Below are 20,161 nucleotides of genomic sequence, written 5' to 3'. Positions count from 1 at the left end.
TCTATTTTAGAATAAACCTAGATAAGTTTTAAAAGTTAACCTTAATTTCTTAAGCACAAAACAAAGCAAACAAATCTCCATAAGACACTCAAAAACTTGAAAAACAATCTTATCTTTCAAATTCCTGGCAGGTTAAAACTCACGTTTTTTAACAAAAAATATTAATATTGTAGGTAGAGCTTAATATTTTTATTAGCATTAAGTTTATTAAAAAATAAAAATACTTAAAGTGTTTTTATAAGTGTGCTTTTGATTATCATATTTTACAAGAAGTTACCTTCACTGCCATGGCCAGAAGATTTCAAGTGGGTTTCATTTGTATAGTGAAATACATGTGATGAACTGTGACTGTTTCCAATTGCAACTGCAAAAACGTTTTCTATTTTAATTTCAATATGTTTTAAAAGGTTCACTATAAAATCAACTAAGAACTAAAATAATTAACAATTAACATTTAAGGGCAAGAATTTGTAATATACTACCTATCTTTATTTAAAGTGACCTGTAGTTATATTAAAAAATGAAATTCTAGATTATGCTCAAACTAAAAAAAAATATATTAGCTGGTTAACAGTAAACATATATTATAAATATTCAAAGATTACATAGCAAAAATGAGACTTTACTAACCTGTTAGGAACAGTGAAGTAAAATAAATTTTCAACAACATCACTAAGTCACAGTCTTCTTACGAAAATCAAAGATATTATACAAGAAAAATTTACTATTTTTTACATTAATCAAATCTTGTTCAGCAACTAAAAAAATATATATAATGAGAATTTCACTTTTTACAAAATATTTTTTTTCAGTTAAGAAACTATCTATAAAGTTAATAAGTTCATATTAAATTGATCTAAAACCAATTGAATAAATTTAGTTACAAATACTTGCATATTTCATAAACCACACCTTAATACAAATAATTTATCATAATCTTTAGAATTTAAGGTATAGGTGTCAAGTTTTACAAAGTTGATCTTATTCAGTTAAGTTTTATTTAGGCTATCAGACATTTTTATTCAATTTAAAAATTCAAAACAAGTTTTGAGATATAAGCGCTAAAAGTTCTTGTGCCCAATAGCTTCCAACTGGAAGACGCAAACCAAAATTGCAAAAATAATAGACTAATTCACTAAAAATATATCTTTTCCTTCATTTTTAAACCTATATTCTTCAAATTTTCATAGTAAGTGCATCATTTGAATTTTTTTCAAATTAGGATTTTTTTTTGAAAGGTTCAAAACTTATTAAAAAAGGAAATTTATTATATAAGGAATGTATCCTGAAAATTTGAGGTCTCTAGTTCAAAAAATGAATTAGCTGAACATTTTAATTTTCAAGAAAAATGATGATGAAAATTTTGTAATCTTCTTACTAACTTGTATATAAGACTTTTTCCAAAAACTAAAATATCTGAAAAAATTAAAAAAAAAAAAAATTTCTATTAAAACTAGCTTGTAGTGTATATTTAAAGCTTTCATATAAGAGTTAATATTAATATTTGTAAAAAAATATTTTGTCACTCCCCTATCCCCTTATCTTCATAAGCTAAAACTTAAATTACAACTGCAGAGTTTTAGCGAAATTTTTCAATTTTAGACTGACATACTCCAATCAGGGTTTCATTTGTAAAATTTTTCTAGGTTTCTGAATTTTTTCCATGTTTTTGAAAGTACAAGTTTTGGTTATCTTCTAGTTTAGGAATGGGTATTTTACTTTTTAAAATTATTATTTTTAGTGTTACTTTATGACATAATATTCAATTTTTATATTAGCAGGGCCCTGCTAATATCTACAATTGTTATCAAAGTTAGTTCTAATTTTTTATTTTGTTTTTTTTATTAATTTATATTTTTATTAATTTCTTTATTATCACTGTTACCCCTTAACCTTACACACGCTCAGTAACTTTTTTTTTCTTAGTTTTTATTTGTATTTTATTTACTTTTTTTGTATTATTAAAAAAATATTTTATTTTCATTATTACTTTTTGATTTTTAAAATGAATATTAACCCTATCCCTTACCCTTGGTCGGTAGCTTAGTATAATTATTAATTGTTATTATATATTTTTCTTGTTTTTTTATAATAATAATTTGTTTTTTTATTAGTAGCCCTGCTAATATAAAAAAATTAATAAGATGTAACGTTAAAAGGCGTTAAATCCTGGAGATCCTGATAAGCTAAGCTTATCGGAATAAATACCACAGATGTTCTTGTGCTAAAACTTTATTTCAACTAAAGGCGTTTCACTGCTCTAAAATAAATTTAAACACAGATCTACGGAGTCTCAAAAAAATTCTTAGAGCTTTTTGAGACTCCGTAGATCTGTTCTTAAATTTATTTGAGAGCAGTGAAACGCCGTTAGTTGAAATAAAGTTTTAGCACAAGAACATCTGTGGTAAAAAAATTAATATAATGTCAAAAAGTACCTCAGAAAATAATAAATTTATTAAGTAAAATACAGTTTCTAAACTATACAAAAACCCAAGTTTTAATAGTTTTTAGTAAAATAATTAAATTTAAAGTAATACCTGCCTTAATTTAAAAAAAATATTGAAGTAGTACAATACTATATTAGTACATTTTATAACAAGCCAGGTTTTACAAAAAAAAATAGTCTTATATGATAGATTTTTTGTATCTATTCAAAATTTTTGGTAATTACCTAGGATGTTGTTGCACCAATATCAAGCTGAAATTATATTTTATTCAATGAGAGTTCATGCGCGATTTTTTTTCATTTAGCCTGACTGGGACCAATTTAGCCTGACATTTTTTCATAGTAAGGAAAATCCCCTTTAGAAGTCATTTTAGATATTGGGGGGTCTTGATTAGTACTATTGTAGTCTCCGACTTAACTAGCTTTATCTCAAAAGTATTTTGAGCTTTAAAAATATGCATAAAGCAACTCATAGCTTAGTTACAACTCAATAAAATAAAACTAAATTGTGAATAAGGTGATTTACCCCCCTATGAGCTTAACATAAGAAATTCAGTGATAAGTTTTAAAATTAGTGTTATATCTAATCTATTACAAGTATAAAAATTTAATATATACTAATAAACGCAATTGTTCAATTTAATTAAGCACTAAGTAAAAACATTATAACCAGAATATTTATAATAAAACAATGTGCATTGTCGTGTTTTATTAAAATTTAAAATGAAACCAATACACAAGTATTAAAATTCAAACAAAAAGCCAAGTTGTTTAACTAAACTGTAATGTTTAAACTGTATTTTTCTATGAATTTTCATAATTATGACGTATATAATCTACTCAAAACAAAATAATGAAGATTCTTGAAATTATTTACAGATTCAAAAAAAGATTTTAAGTATTTAATTTTACAAATACTGACTGATTGTCTTAAATGACTAAATCATTATTTAGAAATAAATTCACATCTCAATTTGATCTTAAAAGGATTTCTTTATTTTTTTTAAACCAAAAATTTTGAAGCATTTGAACTGAGAAAAATTGAGACTCTCAAATTTTTAAATATAAAAAGATTGATTTAGTCTGACATTTTTCAACTATTTTTCAACTATTTTCAATGTTTTTTTGACCATAAATTTAGGCTAAAAATTTATATTTTACAATTACTTAAATAAAATTCAACTTAGTTATCATAAACTAATAAAACTTAAATATTTTGTTGCTTTTATTTTACAATATAAATCAATTATATTCAATACAATAGTTTATATTGATTAAGATATTGTAAAATAAAATCAATTAAATGTTTTAGTTTATGACAAATAAATTTAATTCAAACAATGTATTTATTAAAACAAAGTATCTTTTTAGATTATTATACTTTTAAGTTTATGATTAAAAACTGGGTTAAACATTAAAACAACATTGAAAAGATACTGTAATACTACTTTAAATTTGTTTTTTAATAAAATAAATTTTTGATGACAAATTTATATTATGATGATATTTGATGACAAAAATTTTTGTCTTAATGATATATTTTTCATTTCAAATCAAAATTTTACTGCTTATTATTATCAAGTAAAATTTGTTTTTAACTCAAGATTTGTCCAGGTTTTTAGTGATTTTTGTACAAAAATCCATGTTTTTTTAGTCAAATTCCAGCTTTTTCCAGGATTCCAAGTTTTAAGGCAACCCTGCTATTCACAACAAAAATTTTGCACTCAAGTTGAAATGTTTTTGCATTAAATATATAAGTACAACAAAAGTAATCAAAAATTAAAAGTTTAGTAAAACATTAAGGGCATGGGGGGTGAACACCCTTTTTGGGTTTTTGATCTTATTTTATATAGTTTTTACTAAGCTAAAAAAATACTTTTTACAGATTTAAATAATTCAAAATAATTTTTGAGATATAGCTGGTCAAAGTTGGAGCCAACAATAGGTTCCTTATGGGAGGCGCAAACTAAAACAGCAAAAATAGACTATTTCACTAAAAACCTATCTTCTCCTGCGTTTTTTGAGATAACTACCTCAAACTTTCAGGAAATGTTCCTTGATATATTTAAAAAAATCTGTTAGAAGGAATTAAAAAAAAAAAAAAAAAAAATTTATATAAAAAGTAAACAAAAAACAGTTTTTTTATTGTTTTTTTTGTTATAATTATTTTTTTCAATTTTAAAAATTCTATTCCGACAGAATTTTCTAAAGACTGCAAGGAACATTTCCTAAAAATTTGAGGTAGTTATCTCAAAAAACGTAGGAGGAGATAGATTTTTAGTGATTTCTAGTTATTTGCTGTTTTAGTTTGCACCTCCCACAAGAATCCTATTGTTGCCTCCGACTTTGACCGGCTAAATCTCAAAAATTATTATGATTTTTTTAAATCTGTAAAAAGCATCTTGTAGCTTAGTAAAAACTATATAAAATAAGATCAAAAACCAAAAAAGGGTGTTTACCCCCCCCCCCCCCCTATGCCCTTAACAGTTGAAATGATACCACCAGTTTATAATGATAACATAAGAATGTGAACTTAAAACTGTCAAGTTAAACAGCTATTGAAATAATAATTGAAGCTTAAAATAAAATAAAAATAAGTGGAAATTGGCTTTAAACTATTTTGAGTTTTAGTAAAAACTTGTATGTTTTTGAAATAATACTAAAGTTTAAATGCAATAATTTTTCAAATGTTTGTTCAAAATATCTTATACAAGTTTAGTAACCCTTCACACAAGTTATCAATGAAATGGAGAACTTATATTGAATGCAAGTTGAAAGTGTTTTGCATTCACTAAAGACATTTAAATATTGACATAAATGGTAAGTATTTATATGAGCTCAGTTGGTAGTGCCAAACTTTGAAGTATTTAATGTAGTATTCGCCAAGTATTCGAAAGTTTATTTCAAAAGATAGTTTATGTTATAAATTTACACAATTACAAAAAAAGAAACCTTTTTGTTTTAAAAGGTCTGAAATTAAAAAAAACTTATTTTATTTCCTAGTATATTATTTTTAAGTTTTCTTGAAAAACTTCATAAAAATAGTTGGTTTTTTTATTTTTTATGTAATATTACTTAAGGTTATGTTATTTGAAACACGCAAGTTTCTTTTAAATCAAGTTTTTTAGGATTTTTATTAACAACATGTTTGCTTTTTTAATGTTATCGCAATTTTTGTCCCTGCTTTCGTAATAACTTATGAATTTTCTTAATTGTTTATTCTTTTTAGTACCACAAATTTTAAACTAATCAGTGACGCATTGGTGGAATATTCAGCAGTTGAAAAACAGTGATATACACTTTAAAAAGTTAAACTTTTAGGGGTGGTATTTAACAAACTACATCAAATTAAGAAATGATAAATAAACTTCTAATTGAACCTTAGTTAGTATAAATAAAATAAAATAAATCTTTGATATTAGAGTCATAATTTGGCAAACAATTAGTGTTGTCTTAAGTGCTGCCAAGAAAAAAAAACATATTTTTGCCTAGACATTTGAAAAAACAAAAAATAAAGAACCTGGATATAAAATACATTAATTTTATTTAAAATATCAAATTTTATTTTTTTGGTATTTTTTGACAAAGACAAAAATATTGCTAAATTGACCATTTTTTAAAAGTGCCTTTGCGTCCATAATAAGCCCAAATACATTTTGACTTTTACTTTGTTTAAAAGTCAAAGAAACGTTCTATTTAACATTAAAATTTTTCTGTTTTAAAATTAATAATAAGAAAGATATGCCATGAAGAAGTGAAGCTAAATTGGAAAAAGAGGAAATTTAAAATTTTCTGAAAATCTATGGTCGAGATTTTTCTAGATTTGCAATGAGATTTAGTTATCCAGTTTTAATGTTTTCTCATTTTAATAGGGTGGCTAAAAAACGGGTGCCTTGCCAAATAGGTACACTACTTCTGACTTTGGCACCAGTTTTTAATGGCTCACTGCAGGGGCGTGTCTAGACATTTTTCAAAGGGGGTTCACATTTTTTTTTGTTCTTAATTTGCCGCTTAAGTACGCATTTCTTAGGTATGCACTGCCAGTTAAGTACGCAATATCTAGCCGAAAAACTTTGTGTTTAAAATACTTTTTTCTGCTTAGAAAAAAAAAATATAAGTAGTAACAGAAAAATATTATATTTTTATTTATTATACTTATTAAATTTAGATAAATTAAAACTAAAAGAACCAGAAAAAAGTTATGAACTTACAAATTGTATATCAAAATTCAAGTTCCTTTATTTAAAACAAATATATGACATACAGTTTATATAATTAACGAAAATAACGAACATGGTATTATGACTAATATAGGTAATTATAGACAAAAACTTGCAGGTAGTTTTGGTATATTATAATCATTGGTTCAAACTTTGAAAAAAAAACTTAATAAGTCTGTTATATAATACAAAACTCAATAAAAAACCTTTAGAAGTTGTCGAAAAAAAATTCCAAGTCAGTTAAATAAAACAATTGAGAACATAATTTTTACGAGCATTGTCATTAATTTTCATATTTTGTTTGTAACAGAATTAATAAAAAGCACAGCTAGAATAAAATTTTTTAAGGTAAATAAGAACTTTTGAACTTTAAACAATCTAAAAATACCAGTAAAACAGCACGTAAAATCTTGATAATAAATCATTCAAAAAGTGTATCAAATAACTACAACAAAGTCAATAAACAAAATTTTTAGTCATATTCTAAGAACCTTTTTTTCTTTTCTTTTTTTTCAGGGGGTTCACAGGAAGCCAGTCAAAACACTTCTCTGGCTCACTGTGCATAAAAAAAGCGTTTGGAAACTTTCATAGTTCAACGCAAACTAGTTTAAGACGATATGTAAGCTAAGAAGTAAATTGAGCAACAAAAAAAAAAGAAAGTCAATAATAATAGATCGTTAAGTTTCAAACTAACTACGGTATATTATATAAGCAAATAAATTAAATAAGCAACTAAATAAAAAAGTATCATATATAATTGATCGTCAATTTAACTTTATTTAGGCTTTGTTCAAAGTATTAAAGTGAAAAAAAAGTATAAATATTTCTTATTATACTTAATCTACTAAAAAACGAATTACTTTCTTTGACATTTTTTGATTTATGGAAGAAGATACTTTAAATCATGAAAAAGATATTTATTTTCCACCTTTTCACTTAATATTTATTAATATTTAACACTTTTATTTTTCTCGTTAAAAACCAAAATACTTTATGACGAATATACTAGTAATTTATTTATAATATTATTATTTGGTAGATAAAGATTACATTAAAAAAAAACTTTTATAAATAAGTAAAAATAATGCTAATTAGTTTATCACAAAATATATTTTTTTTAATTGTATAACGAACTTTTGTAAATAAAATTTAATGTTTAAATAATTGTGCACAATAATAGTTATAATAAAACAAAATAAACTTTTAATTTAATTACAACTACTTGACTAAAAATACTCATAAGATTATACATTTTACTAAAATAATGAAAATTTATACACAAATATTTCATATTAAAAATAGTTTAAATATCTAAAAAGCTAGATACAAATCATCTGAGTAGACTTTACTAGTTTTTGTTAAAATTGTATGTTATTAGTAGTGATGTACCGGACCCACAATTTCGGGTCCGGCCGGACCCGGATCCGGACTTTTTTTTCAAATTAGAATCCGGCCGGAACCGGATCCGGACTTTTTTTTCAAACTAGAATCCGGCCGGAACCGGATCCGGACTTTTTTTTCAAATTAGAATCCGGCCGGATCCGGATATCAGACAAAAATGGCAATATCCGGCCGGACCCGGATAGTGAGTCCGGTACATTACTTGACTATAAACTAGCCTGAGTCAGAATGAGGTTTTAAAAAACTGAAAAAATAGAACTTTAATCTAATAATAAGTAGAACAGCTAGCCACAAGGTTTACAAATTTAGGTGTTATTTACAATTAAAAATCTGAAATAAAGTTCTTGAACAAAATACTCTAGAAAATTACAAAATATTTAAAACTGGATCAGCTCAAGCTCAGTCAAAATCTAAAAGAAAACTAGCCTGAGTTTTATAAAAGACTAAAATAGCCTTAGGCAGTCCAAGGTTTTCTAAAATTCCAAAAATTTTCAAACTAGCAGTGTTGCCACTGTTTAAGTCAACAAAACTAGCTTAAGTGAGTACAAACAAGCCTGAGTCAGAATGAGGTTTTTAAAAACTGAAGAAACTACTTTAACCTAATAATCAGTAGAACAGCTAGCAAAGGTTGACAACTTGGTAGTAAAGTTGTGGACTGATTTTGGTACACTTAACTTATTAGTACTACCCATTATAACTAAATCCTACCTTATTTAATTAACATCTAAAAAATTCTAAATTCTAACTGAGACTATTTTCTATAATCAGACACGACAGTTTTGAGTGATGAATATTTTATATAAAACACAACAAGAAATACTAGCATATACAAAACTATTAATTACTTTGGTAACACTTTAAAAACTGGAAGCTATTTAAATCTATATCAAAAGACTTAAAACAATAAACTAAAAAATAAATAAAACTTTTAGTAAACAAGAGACTGTAAAATTTTTAATTAACTATTAAACTATAAACCTGAATTAAATTTTTTAACAATTAAACACTAGTTGAAATATTCACGTTTAAAACAAAATACTACTTACAATAAGCATTCACAAAAAGTTCAAGATATTTTGTTGCTTCAAGCTGCACACCAAACTAACTAACTGCTTACATATAAACTGCCTGACATGTTCTGATGTTTTGTTGCATCAGTATTTAGTTTGAAGCATTTCGTCATATGATTCTCATTAGCTTGTACATTCAACCGTATTTACTTTAAATATTCTTTGAGCTCAAATTTAAACAATAAATAATGCAAGTATTCATTCCAAAGTTTTCAATTTTACAACATACATAAAGAGTTGCATTTCTGAAATGTTTTTTTCATAGTTTAAATGTAAACAAATGTAAATTAGTCACGTGTACAAAATGAGCCAATCATGGTAGGTGTTTAATTTTAACTGACAAAAATGACTCTTATTAATTTACACAGGGTTTGTTTTTGTAAAAATACTTTTCAGTATGCTCTTTTATACTAACAAGATCCGGGTCCGGCCGGATCTCTGTTAGAATCCGGCCGGACCCGGATCCGGACTTTTTTTTTAAATTAGAATCCGGCCGGAACCGGATCCGGACTTTTTTTTCAAATTAGAGTCCGGCCGGAACCGGATCCGGACTTTTTTTTCAAATTAGAATCCGGCCGGATCCGGATATCAGACAAAAATGGCAATATCCGGCCGGACCCGGACCCGGATAGTGAGTCCGGTACATCACTAGTTATTAGACAGATTATTGATATTATTAGAATCCGTTTTTAAACTATGATTTTGAAAATTTAATCAGTTAATGCTAATAAAACTAGAAACAAATTATCATTCAAAAATACAAATTTATATCCTTAATTAATTTCCATCAATTCATACCTTTTATGAATTGTTTTTTTAGATATAAGACTATCAAACCATTTTTACTACTCATTAAAGTTTTTGAGAACAGTAATATAATTCAACACACACTACTGTATAACACTATTAATAAGTAAATTTTGATAAATGCAGTATCACGATAAACTTTAACATTGTATTTTAATTCATTAAATTAACAAAGTTGCATTTAACAATACTTAATTATAACTGTATTTTAAAACCTTATATTTTAAATATTTATAATAAAATTAGATTGTTAACCCAAAAGAGTAATAATATTTACGGCTTTCTTAGAAGAATAAATTATATATTTAAGCTAAGTGGAAAGAAAAACTCTTTAAGTTTCTGATTAATAAGTAAATGTAAAAATAAATAATTGAAAGTAAAAATGGAATAATTTATATGTACTCAAAACATATAAAAAAGACATAGAGTTTTTAAGGGTTCTTTTAACTTTTGGTAAGTTTAAGTCATAATTATTTTTTTATATATTTATTCAAAACACCTTAAGTCAAAGAAATTAATACTTACATACGGTTCGTAAAAATTACTGCTAGTTGTATTGTTTGTTTCTTGTATTATTTTTTTGGTGTATTACAATTTTTTTTGGATAACGAAACAGTTTCAATAATATACATATACAGTGGTATTGCAAAAAAATTGTAAGTAATATATTTTTGAACCAATACTGTGTATGGAAGAAAACAGCAATAGCTAATTTTGTTGATAAAAATAAAATATAGGAATCCAAAATCGGCAACTTCATTGACAATTCGATAGTGTAAGTCAGGGGTCGGCAGGCAGTTGGTGCTCGCGGGCCAAATTTCAAGTTTCACAAGTCTTCGCGGGCCGCAGTTTTATTTTTAGTGACATTTGAATAATGTTATGCTTTTAGTTTTACTAGAGAAAGTTTTACTTTTATTCACTTAAATATTTCAAGTTACTTTTAGATATACATATAATGTCTATTTAAATCATAAATACTTATCAGAATAAAATTTACATTGACTAATTTACTAAAGTCTTAATAAATTATGTAATTTCTTAAAGACTAATAAGTTAAACTCTAATATTTTTGTTATTTTACTTATAACCTAATTCTCTATAAAAACCGAGCTTAAAAATATTTTAGAGGTCACTTTTATACATTTTTTGTACTATTAACCCTTTTTAATGTTTCCAAAGATATTTTCTCTTAAAAGTATTTTTTGCGTCTAAAATAGTTTACACTCTTTAAAAAATTAATTAATTAATTAATTAAATAAATCTAAAACCTATTTGTATTGTAGAACGCTAAAAAAACTTTTTAACAAGATTTACTCTCGAATACTTTAATAAAATACCTTATTAGTAATTAATTAGTTTTTACATGGTTGCCACTTTAAAAGCAAAATATCTAAGTTATATCAAAACAGCCGAGTTTATTAAAAATTGAAAAAGCTTAAAACTTAGTGTTAATCAAGCTTAAATACCTAATTGAAATATCATCATAATAAAAGCGTTTTAGCTTTTATAAATATGTAAGAAGACAGGAAAGAAAAATACAATTATTAAACTACATTACAGTGTAAAAAGTATTCTAAGAATTCGAAGATTTATTCAAAAAGTTTGAAATAGAAGTTTTACACATACCTGAGTCTTAAAAAATTGTCTTAAATAGATTTAACCTAGTCTGGATTCTTCTAACTTTTAAAATAGCCTATTTGTTTGGCAACCCTGTTTGATAGAAAGTTCACAAAATAAAGAAATATCGAAGTTTATTAACAGCGAACTAAATGTATAGCAAAAAAAAGTATTATAAGTCAGTTTCAATGGACAGTTAGGGTTTATTAAACACTTTTAACAGAAGTATAAAAGCTTATTAAACCTTTAATGAAAAAGAAAAACTAATTCTTTATTAAGCACTATAGCAATTTTTTATCTGCAATAAAAGTCTTGGATTTAAAAGAGTAAATGTGAGTATAAAACGAGCTATAAGCATTAAAAAACGTTATTTAGGAGTTATTGCGAGAAATAAAAAAAAATTGCTTAAGTCAGTTCCAACAAAGCACATGATTATCTTCAGTACCTACGAACTGATCAAAGAAAAAGTTTAGACAAGTTATAAAGTAGCAAAATAATTTACTAAAAAAAAGATACCGTTTAAAATTTTAATTTTTTTAAAGCATTTATGTTGGCGGTAGTATAAGATTTTTGTATATTTCTTAACTGACAACAAAAACAAGTCGTGTTTAAGAAAATCCTGAAGATTATAAAGCCGCATAAATCAAATTAGGACTTTAATCAATCTGTTAAGATGAGAGCATTGATACAACAAATATTGTTACCTGAGAATTTTTTTTGAGGTATTTTTAATAATTTTGACATTTTAGAAGAATTTCTAGGTTTAGTTGCAATGCAAAGCACAGCAATAAGTAAACAGATTTTAAAAGCAAAGGTGCAATGCACCAATATAAAGTTTGTGACAGTACAAATTTTTTCTTCTACTTTCAGTATAAATTTAATCTAAAGGTAAAAAAAACTCTTTTAAACACAATATCAGTTTTAAAAAGATGCTCTTAAGATGTTTTAAATGTGTTTTTTTATAAAAATATTAGTATGGTAGATTTTTTGTTTCAAATAAAAATTTGATCACTTTACATCTAAAAATCGTAGAAATTCCAGATTTTTGCGAAAATTTTCAAATTCAACTTTTTCCAGATTATTTCAGTGTAACTTGTCAGGTTTCAAGACTTACCGGGACTCAAGTTTTTTGGCAACACTGATTCTTCACCCTTGTTTACATAGTATACGCTTGTATAAATAGTATTTTCAAATTATATCAGCTGCAAGATTTAAAATTTAACATATATTATAATTCAATTATAATGCAAACCAACAGTGTGTATTGACGAAAACATACATTATAAATCTAAATTGCCACTATTTAAAGAAAAAAGCCAGCCTTAGTGACAAAAAAATAGCCTGATAATTATGTATACAAAAAGCAATTCAAGTTAATAACTGAAAAAAAGACTAAATTGGCCTGAGATCTAAAGTCTTCGAATGGTCATAGTCTGAGTTTGTAGCAATGTTTTCTTATTTATTTAATGTAATTTGAATTAATTTGATTCGCAATGTATAAAATTAATAAATTTACCATCCTTAATTCTAGTTTGTATTAAATTGGTAGTTTCAAAAAACAGCAATTGTTTATATTAGTATGCAACGCATAAAAATTAACTTAATTTGCCAAAAAAACATTGTTTCAAAAATAAAAATGTGTACATAACAAAAACTATTTTAATTTATGTCATTTTTATTATTTTAAATTTTTCTAAACACACTTAAAAATTACATGTAGATACCAGGGGCGTAGCATGGGGAGGGACACTGGCGCATGCGTGCCACCCAAAAAAAAAATGTAAAAAAAAAGAATGTAATATCTTTATCCTTTATAGTTTATTTTTTCTGCTTAATTTGCCTTTTTTCAACTATGTTTATCTAGTATTCAAAAAGTTAAACAAAATTTTGAATACCAATTAGTGACAAGTTAGGAAAGTATATGTTATTACTCAATATACTGATTCGGTGCGTGATTGCAAATGCGCACCGATGTTGATGAAAAACTCCATAAGGAAAAATTTTATAAGTTCATTAACTTCATAAAGATTTAGACTCAAAAAGCACGCAATTAATATAGCGCACCGCTGTAGTATAACCTTATGGCAGATTATTTTTCTACAAAAAGTTTGCAAAAATACGTCAAGCTTAAAGAAAAATTAAACAATTTTACAAATTTTATTTTTATGCTACATTTTAAGACTACTGCTAGTTTTCTGAACTTAATTTTTGTAAACATACAAGAAAAAGCGTGTCGGCCTATGAGAAATAAACTTTGTTTGTGATTTTTATTTTAAACAAATACAATCAGATGAGTTAAATTTAAAAAGTATACTTTAAACTATATTACCAAGTTGTAATAAACTGTAATAACAGTTATAAAGTTGGTCTATTTTAACTTCTGTGTAACTTTATTAAAATTATGTGCAATGAGGTGTTGTTATCACTGTTGTATTGTATATTAAAGAGATAGATATTTTTTTCGTAAATAAAACAGATACTTTCGTTTTATTGAATATAAAATTTTTAAAGATAAAAAGTTTACTATAAGTAATAAAAAAAAATTCATTTAGTAAGTTTACATTTTTGCAAGTATAAGTAATTCTAATGAAATTTATACGTTTATTTAATTGTTTAATTTTGTAATATAAAAATACTTTTTAAAACAGTTAACGAACTTATTTTACTAAATAAATTTATTTCAATTATATTACTTATAAAAAAAGTTTTTTTATAGCTAATTACAAAAGTTTTAATTTAGAGGATTTTTTGAGAAAAAAATTTGCGCACCCCCTGACCAAAATACCACGCTACGTCACTGGTAGATACAATAATGTTAGAAAATTATGCATAAACTAAACTTAATCTAACGTAAGCAGTAAGTAAAAATAGGTTTAAAATATGAGCATCTTTGTACACTTGTGTGCATTGGAATTAATTTTAAGTGCGAAAAACTACTTAAAAATAGAAACGTGTTAAAACCAATATCAAATAAACCTTATTTCTTATTATTATAATGTTATATTAAATATTTTAGTATACACTCAAATATAATATTTAGTTATAATACATCTAAAAAAAAACTTAGGTATAAAATACATTTAAAACTAATACTGACAACAAAAAAACCTAAAACAACCTAAACTGTAAAAAAATGCTATTTTAGTTAATTACTGTACATTACTTTTGTGCAAAATGAAAAATGCTTTTAGTTTATTTACTAAGTAGGTATTATACAACTTACTTACTAAATCTAAGCACTATTTACATTCTTTTTTTAAATAATTACTTGCTGTTGTAAGAAGAAAGTTATTACAAAAATGAGAAAATACCCTGTTAGAAAGCTAATATTTCTTTTTCACATTTTTAGGCTAATACAGTATTTTTTTTTATTATTCAAAAATATTATATATGAACTTAAAACTATATCAATTAAAACCAAATTACCAGAAAAAAAATAACTTAAAACATATTGTTGCTCAGCGGGCCGCATTAACATGCTTGCGGGCCACAAAAATTTCTTTCGCGGGCCGCATTCCATTCAAAGAAATAACGTGCTCGCGGGCCGCAGATTTACCCTTCGAGGGCCGCAATTGGCCCGCAGGCCGCAATTTGCCGACCCCTTGTGTAAGTCGTCAAACTTCATTTTTTTAAATCAAGAAACTCAAGTTCGAAACCATCCATGAGCACATTTTTTTTGAAAGTAATAATTTTAACTGATTAAATTTTTTTTTATCAAATAAGGTATTTATATACATAAAACTAGAATTTAAATACCATTGATTATTAGTTAATTTTATTTTTCCTATTAGATTAAAAGTTAACTTGTTTTGTAATTATTCAAATTAATGTTTTATCTTTATATTATAAGGTCATACTTATTTTACATGCTTGTTAAAAATAATTTAAATATATTTATAGGTCATCTTAAATAAATTTAAAAAAACTTTTGATGTATATAATATTTGTATTTCTTTAATAATAGTCTGGGCAATAATTATAGAATTTGTACTTTGAAGAGAACATTATACATGTCATACAAAACTGGCTTCAATTCTAACTTAGTTTAAAGTTTATTATATGTTTTGGTTTTAAGAAAACAAATAGAGAGATCTCAACTGCTAGAGAAGAAGTAATATATTTATTCTTTCAAAAATTTGTTTTACAAACTAAGTTTCGGTCAAAGACCTCGTCAGTGCTTAAATAAATCTTATTCAAATAGAATTCTATTTGAAAAAGATTTATTTAAGCACAGACGAGGTCTTTGACCGAAACTTAGTTTGTAAAATAAATTTTTAAAAGAATAAATATATTAGTTTAAAGTTTTTTAAATAAGCTATTATAGTATAGAAAAATTAGTTATAAATTGTACTATATCAATTAAATGAATTTTATTATTATGAAATCATTACAGTAAAATATACTTCACACTACATTTAAACTAATATCCAAAAACATGTCAATTCTACTTTTAATGGCATAGGGGGAAAGGGTTGGGTGTGCCTTGTTTTTGAACAAATTGATCTTTGACTTACCTAGCAGTTGCTTTTCACAGTTTTTTAATTCTCAATTTATTTATTTTTGACATTAGAGTACATAGAAAAACAGTTCAATAGGTTCTATATAGGGAAGGACCATACAAAAAAAAGCAAAAACTAACTTTTCAAAAAGTCTTTTTTGTCCTCCAGATTTAAAAGTTTTTCAGTAGTATTTAAAAGTTTCAATGTGAACTTAGTAGTAAACTTTTCTCTGCTAAAACTTACTTTTAATTTTGAGTCAATAAAACTTTTTCTCAAAAAAAAAAAACATCTTTCTACTTTTGGTTACAAAATATTGTTGATTGTGTGTTTTTAACTATATGACTGTTGAAAAAAGTTTTTTTTGAATTAGCTAATACTTTTTACTCAATGATAAATTTTAAAAATTTTATTACAATACAATGTTTCACTCGTTTAAAAAAACGAGATCTTCAGTTGTTTAAAATCTGTAAAAATTTATGTGATAACAAGTAGGAAGACATTAGGCTAAACTTGAAATAAAAGAAGTTAAAAAGAAAAAATGTATAAAAAAAACTGAGTAAAATCTAATTAAAACCTATAGTTTAAAGTTACTAGCGTATGATGATTTTAATATTGCTAGGCTAAATTTAGGAAAATACACGTTACTTAATAATTATACAATCTTAAAACTTAAACAAATAAATAAAAAATAAACAATAAGAAATAATTCTGCTAACATTTAGTGGCCTTGTGAAATCTGTAGATAACTAACAAAGAAAAACATCTCTTTAACTAAACCTTTAAGTTAAGTTTACTCGTTAAAAAAAAAAGTTTGGCTATTGTATTATGACGTAATTATATATTGGTTTAAATACTTGTACAAATTAAAATAGATTTTTCTTTATCAAAACGCTCTTAAGTTTTGAAATAAAGCTTCTTAAAGTGTATACAAGAGCATATTAACTCGTTCCTTTTATTTAAAGATGTTTCCCCGTCAGCGTTCGCTATTTCTATTTTTTCATAGGAGCAGGTCCTGCAGATTCTCTGCGGTTTCCTTATGTGTCCGATGTGGTGTAAAATTTCCCATTTGATGTTGTAGTTAGTGTTGTTGCGTTTTAGCTTCCAAATATATTTGGATAGTTCGGTTCCGTTCTCCTTGTAAATTTTTATATCTCTTATGTGGCTATACCACCTTTTCTTGAAAGTTCCTCCTGTGCTTCCTACGTATTGCTTTAATTCTTTTTTCGTCGTGACCGTAGCTTTATAGATGATATTCTTAGTTAGGCATTTGTTTTTTAGCAAGCATAAGTTTTTGTTTCTACAATTACATAGTGACTCTTCTTTGTCGGTATTTTCAGTTTTTTCTGCATTAATTAAAATTTTTTGTTGTGTCCTTAGATTAGCATTTTTATGTTACTCATGCAACTATACGCTAACTTACAGTTGCTTTTATTTATTAACTTGTTTAGACTGTTGTTCTGATTAAAATGCTTGTTGATTAATTCGAAAAACATTTTTCCTATGTTTGTTTTTACTGATTCGCAAAATGGTGGGTTGAAATAAATTATTTTTCTTGTTCTGTTTCTTTTCTTTTCCTGTTTGTTAAAATCTTCCTTATAAGTCAGTTTATGTTTAAAATTTGATTTGTCTAAAGCGTTTTGGTACGTGTATGCATTTTGATCAAAAATATTTTTGTTTTTAGATAATTTAATCAGTCTATTTTCTATCATTGCCTGTAAGTTCTTTTTAATAATTTTAGGATGGTTAGAGTTTCTATTATTGTATCTTATTTCTGTGTTTTCTTTTTTGTACGGTTTAGATAAGTTATTTGAAAGGTCTAATGTTATATCTAAAAAGTTGCATATAGTTGCACCGGTGTCTATCGTTATTTTAAAACCAATATCTCTGAATATTTTTATTGTTTTTTTCTTTTTATTTTCTAAATCTTGGTTGTTTTTTGGTTGGATAATTGCAAGGCCGTCGTCTCTATACAAACCGATCTCTTTAGTATCATAAAGAGATTTAAGCTTGCTCAATGCATATAGCCCGATTAAATCGCATAACTCGGCGCCGAAGAAGGAGCCCATGGGAACGTCGAATAGGTTGTTGTTATCTTTTTTGATCCAGGTTTTTTTGTTAAAAGTCAAAATTGTTTTGCAGGTGTGCTTAATTAATTTTATGTCCCTGTCTTCTATTATGGTGTATTTTTTTGCAAAGTTTATAGCGTTAGTTAAATGATTTTCAGTGATACTGGGGTAGAAATTCACAATATCGAAGTTTATAAAGCATTTTTTTGATTTATTTTGTACATTATTGAACCATTCGATTACTTCAAATGAGTTTTTCCACTGGACCAATCTTGACGCGTATCTTATTTTCGTCACAGCTCTTTCTAAGATGTTTTTGCTTATCCTCCCAAGCTCGTTTTTGTCTGGGTTTAATAGTCTGCACTCAACATTGAGGGGGAATTGTTTCTTGTGATTCTTTATTGTTATAAAGGCGTCCGAGGTTGAGAACTTAGGTATTTTTTTGTTTTTGTATTTTCTGTCGGTGATTAATTCTTGTGACTCGGTATTTATTTGTTCGATTAGGTTTTCGTTTGAAGTTTTGTAAGTTTTAGTTATGTTGTTAGTTAAGAGTTTCTTGTAGTTGCTTGGGTTTGTTTGGTATAGGTTTCTTGTTTTGTCTGCGAAAAGAATAGTTTTATTTTTAGTTAGTATCTGTTCTCAACATTGAGGAGGAATTGTTTCTTGTGATCGTGAGTGCAGACTATTAAACCCAGACAAAAACGAGCTTGGGAGGATAAGCAAAAACATCTTAGAAAGAGCTGTGACGAAAATAAGATACGCGTCAAGATTGGTCCAGTGGAAAAACTCATTTGAAGTAATCGAATGGTTCAATAATGTACAAAATAAATCAAAAAAATGCTTTATAAACTTCGATATTGTGAATTTCTACCCCAGTATCACTGAAAATCATTTAACTAACGCTTAAAACTTTGCAAAAAAATACACAATAATAGAAGACAGGGACATAAAATTAATTAAGCACACCTGCAAAACAATTTTGACTTTTAACAAAAAAACCTTGATCAAAAAAGATAACAACAACCTATTCGACGTTCCCATGGGCTCCTTCTTCGGCGCCGAGTTATGCGATTTAATCGGGCTATATGCATTGAGCAAGCTTGAATCTCTTTATGATACTAAAGAGATCGGTTTGTATAGAGACGACGGTCTTGCAATTATCCAACCAAAAAACAACCAAGATTTAGAAAATAAAAAGAAAAAAACAATAAAAACATTCAGAGATATTGGTTTTAAAATAACGATAGACACCGGTGCAACTATATGCAACTTTTTAGTTATAACATTAGACCTTTCAAATAACTTATCTAAACCGTACAAAAAATAAAACACAGAAATAAGATACAATAATAGAAACTCTAACCATCCTAAAATTATTAAAAAGAACTTACAGGCAATGATAGAAAATAGACTGATTAAATTATCTAAAAACAAAAATATTTTTGATCAAAATGCATACACGTACCAAAACGCTTTAGACAAATCAAATTTTAAACATAAACTGACTTATAAGGAAGATTTTAACAAACAGGAAAAGAAAAGAAACAGAACAAGAAAAATAATTTATTTCAACCCACCATTTTGCGAATCAGTAAAAACAAACATAGGAAAAATGTTTTTTGAATTAATCAACAAGCATTTTAATCAGAACAACAGTCTAAACAAGTTAATAAATAAAAGCAACTGTAAGTTAGCGTATAGTTGCATGAGTAACATAAAAATGCTAATCTAAGGACACAACAAAAAAACTTTAATTAATGCAGAAAAAACTGAAAATACCGACAAAGAAGAGTCACTATGTAATTGTAGAAACAAAAACTTATGCTTGCTAAAAAACAAATGCCTAACTAAGAATGTTATCTATAAAGCTACGGTCACGACGAAAAAAGAATTAAAGCAATACGTAGGAAGCACAGGAAGAACTTTCAAGAAAAGGTGGTATAGCCACATAAGAGATATAAAAATTTACAAGGAGAACGGAACCGAACTATCCAAATATATTTGGAAGCTAAAACGCAACAACACTAACTACAAC

The 20,161-nt window shown here is 26.0% G+C and overlaps 1 protein-coding gene across 9 annotated transcripts in view; it reads right to left on the bottom strand.

Annotated features, from left to right (window-relative positions):
• Positions 1–760, bottom strand: part of LOC145829540 (sodium/hydrogen exchanger 3-like) — a 50,666-nt gene extending 49,906 nt beyond the window's left edge. For all 9 annotated transcript variants that reach the window (XM_082937375.1, XM_082937379.1, XM_082937372.1 and 6 more), the window contains exons 1-2: positions 631–760; positions 278–364 (exon numbers count right to left, since the gene is read on the bottom strand). In XM_082937375.1, coding sequence (XP_082793501.1) covers positions 278–364; positions 631–670 — 127 coding nt within the window. In that variant the 5' untranslated portion in view covers positions 671–760. The remainder of the gene's footprint in view (positions 1–277; positions 365–630) is intronic.
• Between the last annotated feature and the right edge of the window lie 19,401 nt (positions 761–20,161).

Source organism: Thalia democratica, chromosome 2 (genome assembly GCF_965202585.1).
Source record: "Thalia democratica chromosome 2, ktThaDemo2.hap1.1, whole genome shotgun sequence".
In the NCBI taxonomy this organism is placed as follows: Eukaryota; Metazoa; Chordata; class Thaliacea; order Salpida; family Salpidae; genus Thalia; species Thalia democratica.
The sequence above is the reverse complement of the archived record's forward strand: the minus strand, read 5'-3'. Positions and strand labels throughout refer to the sequence as shown.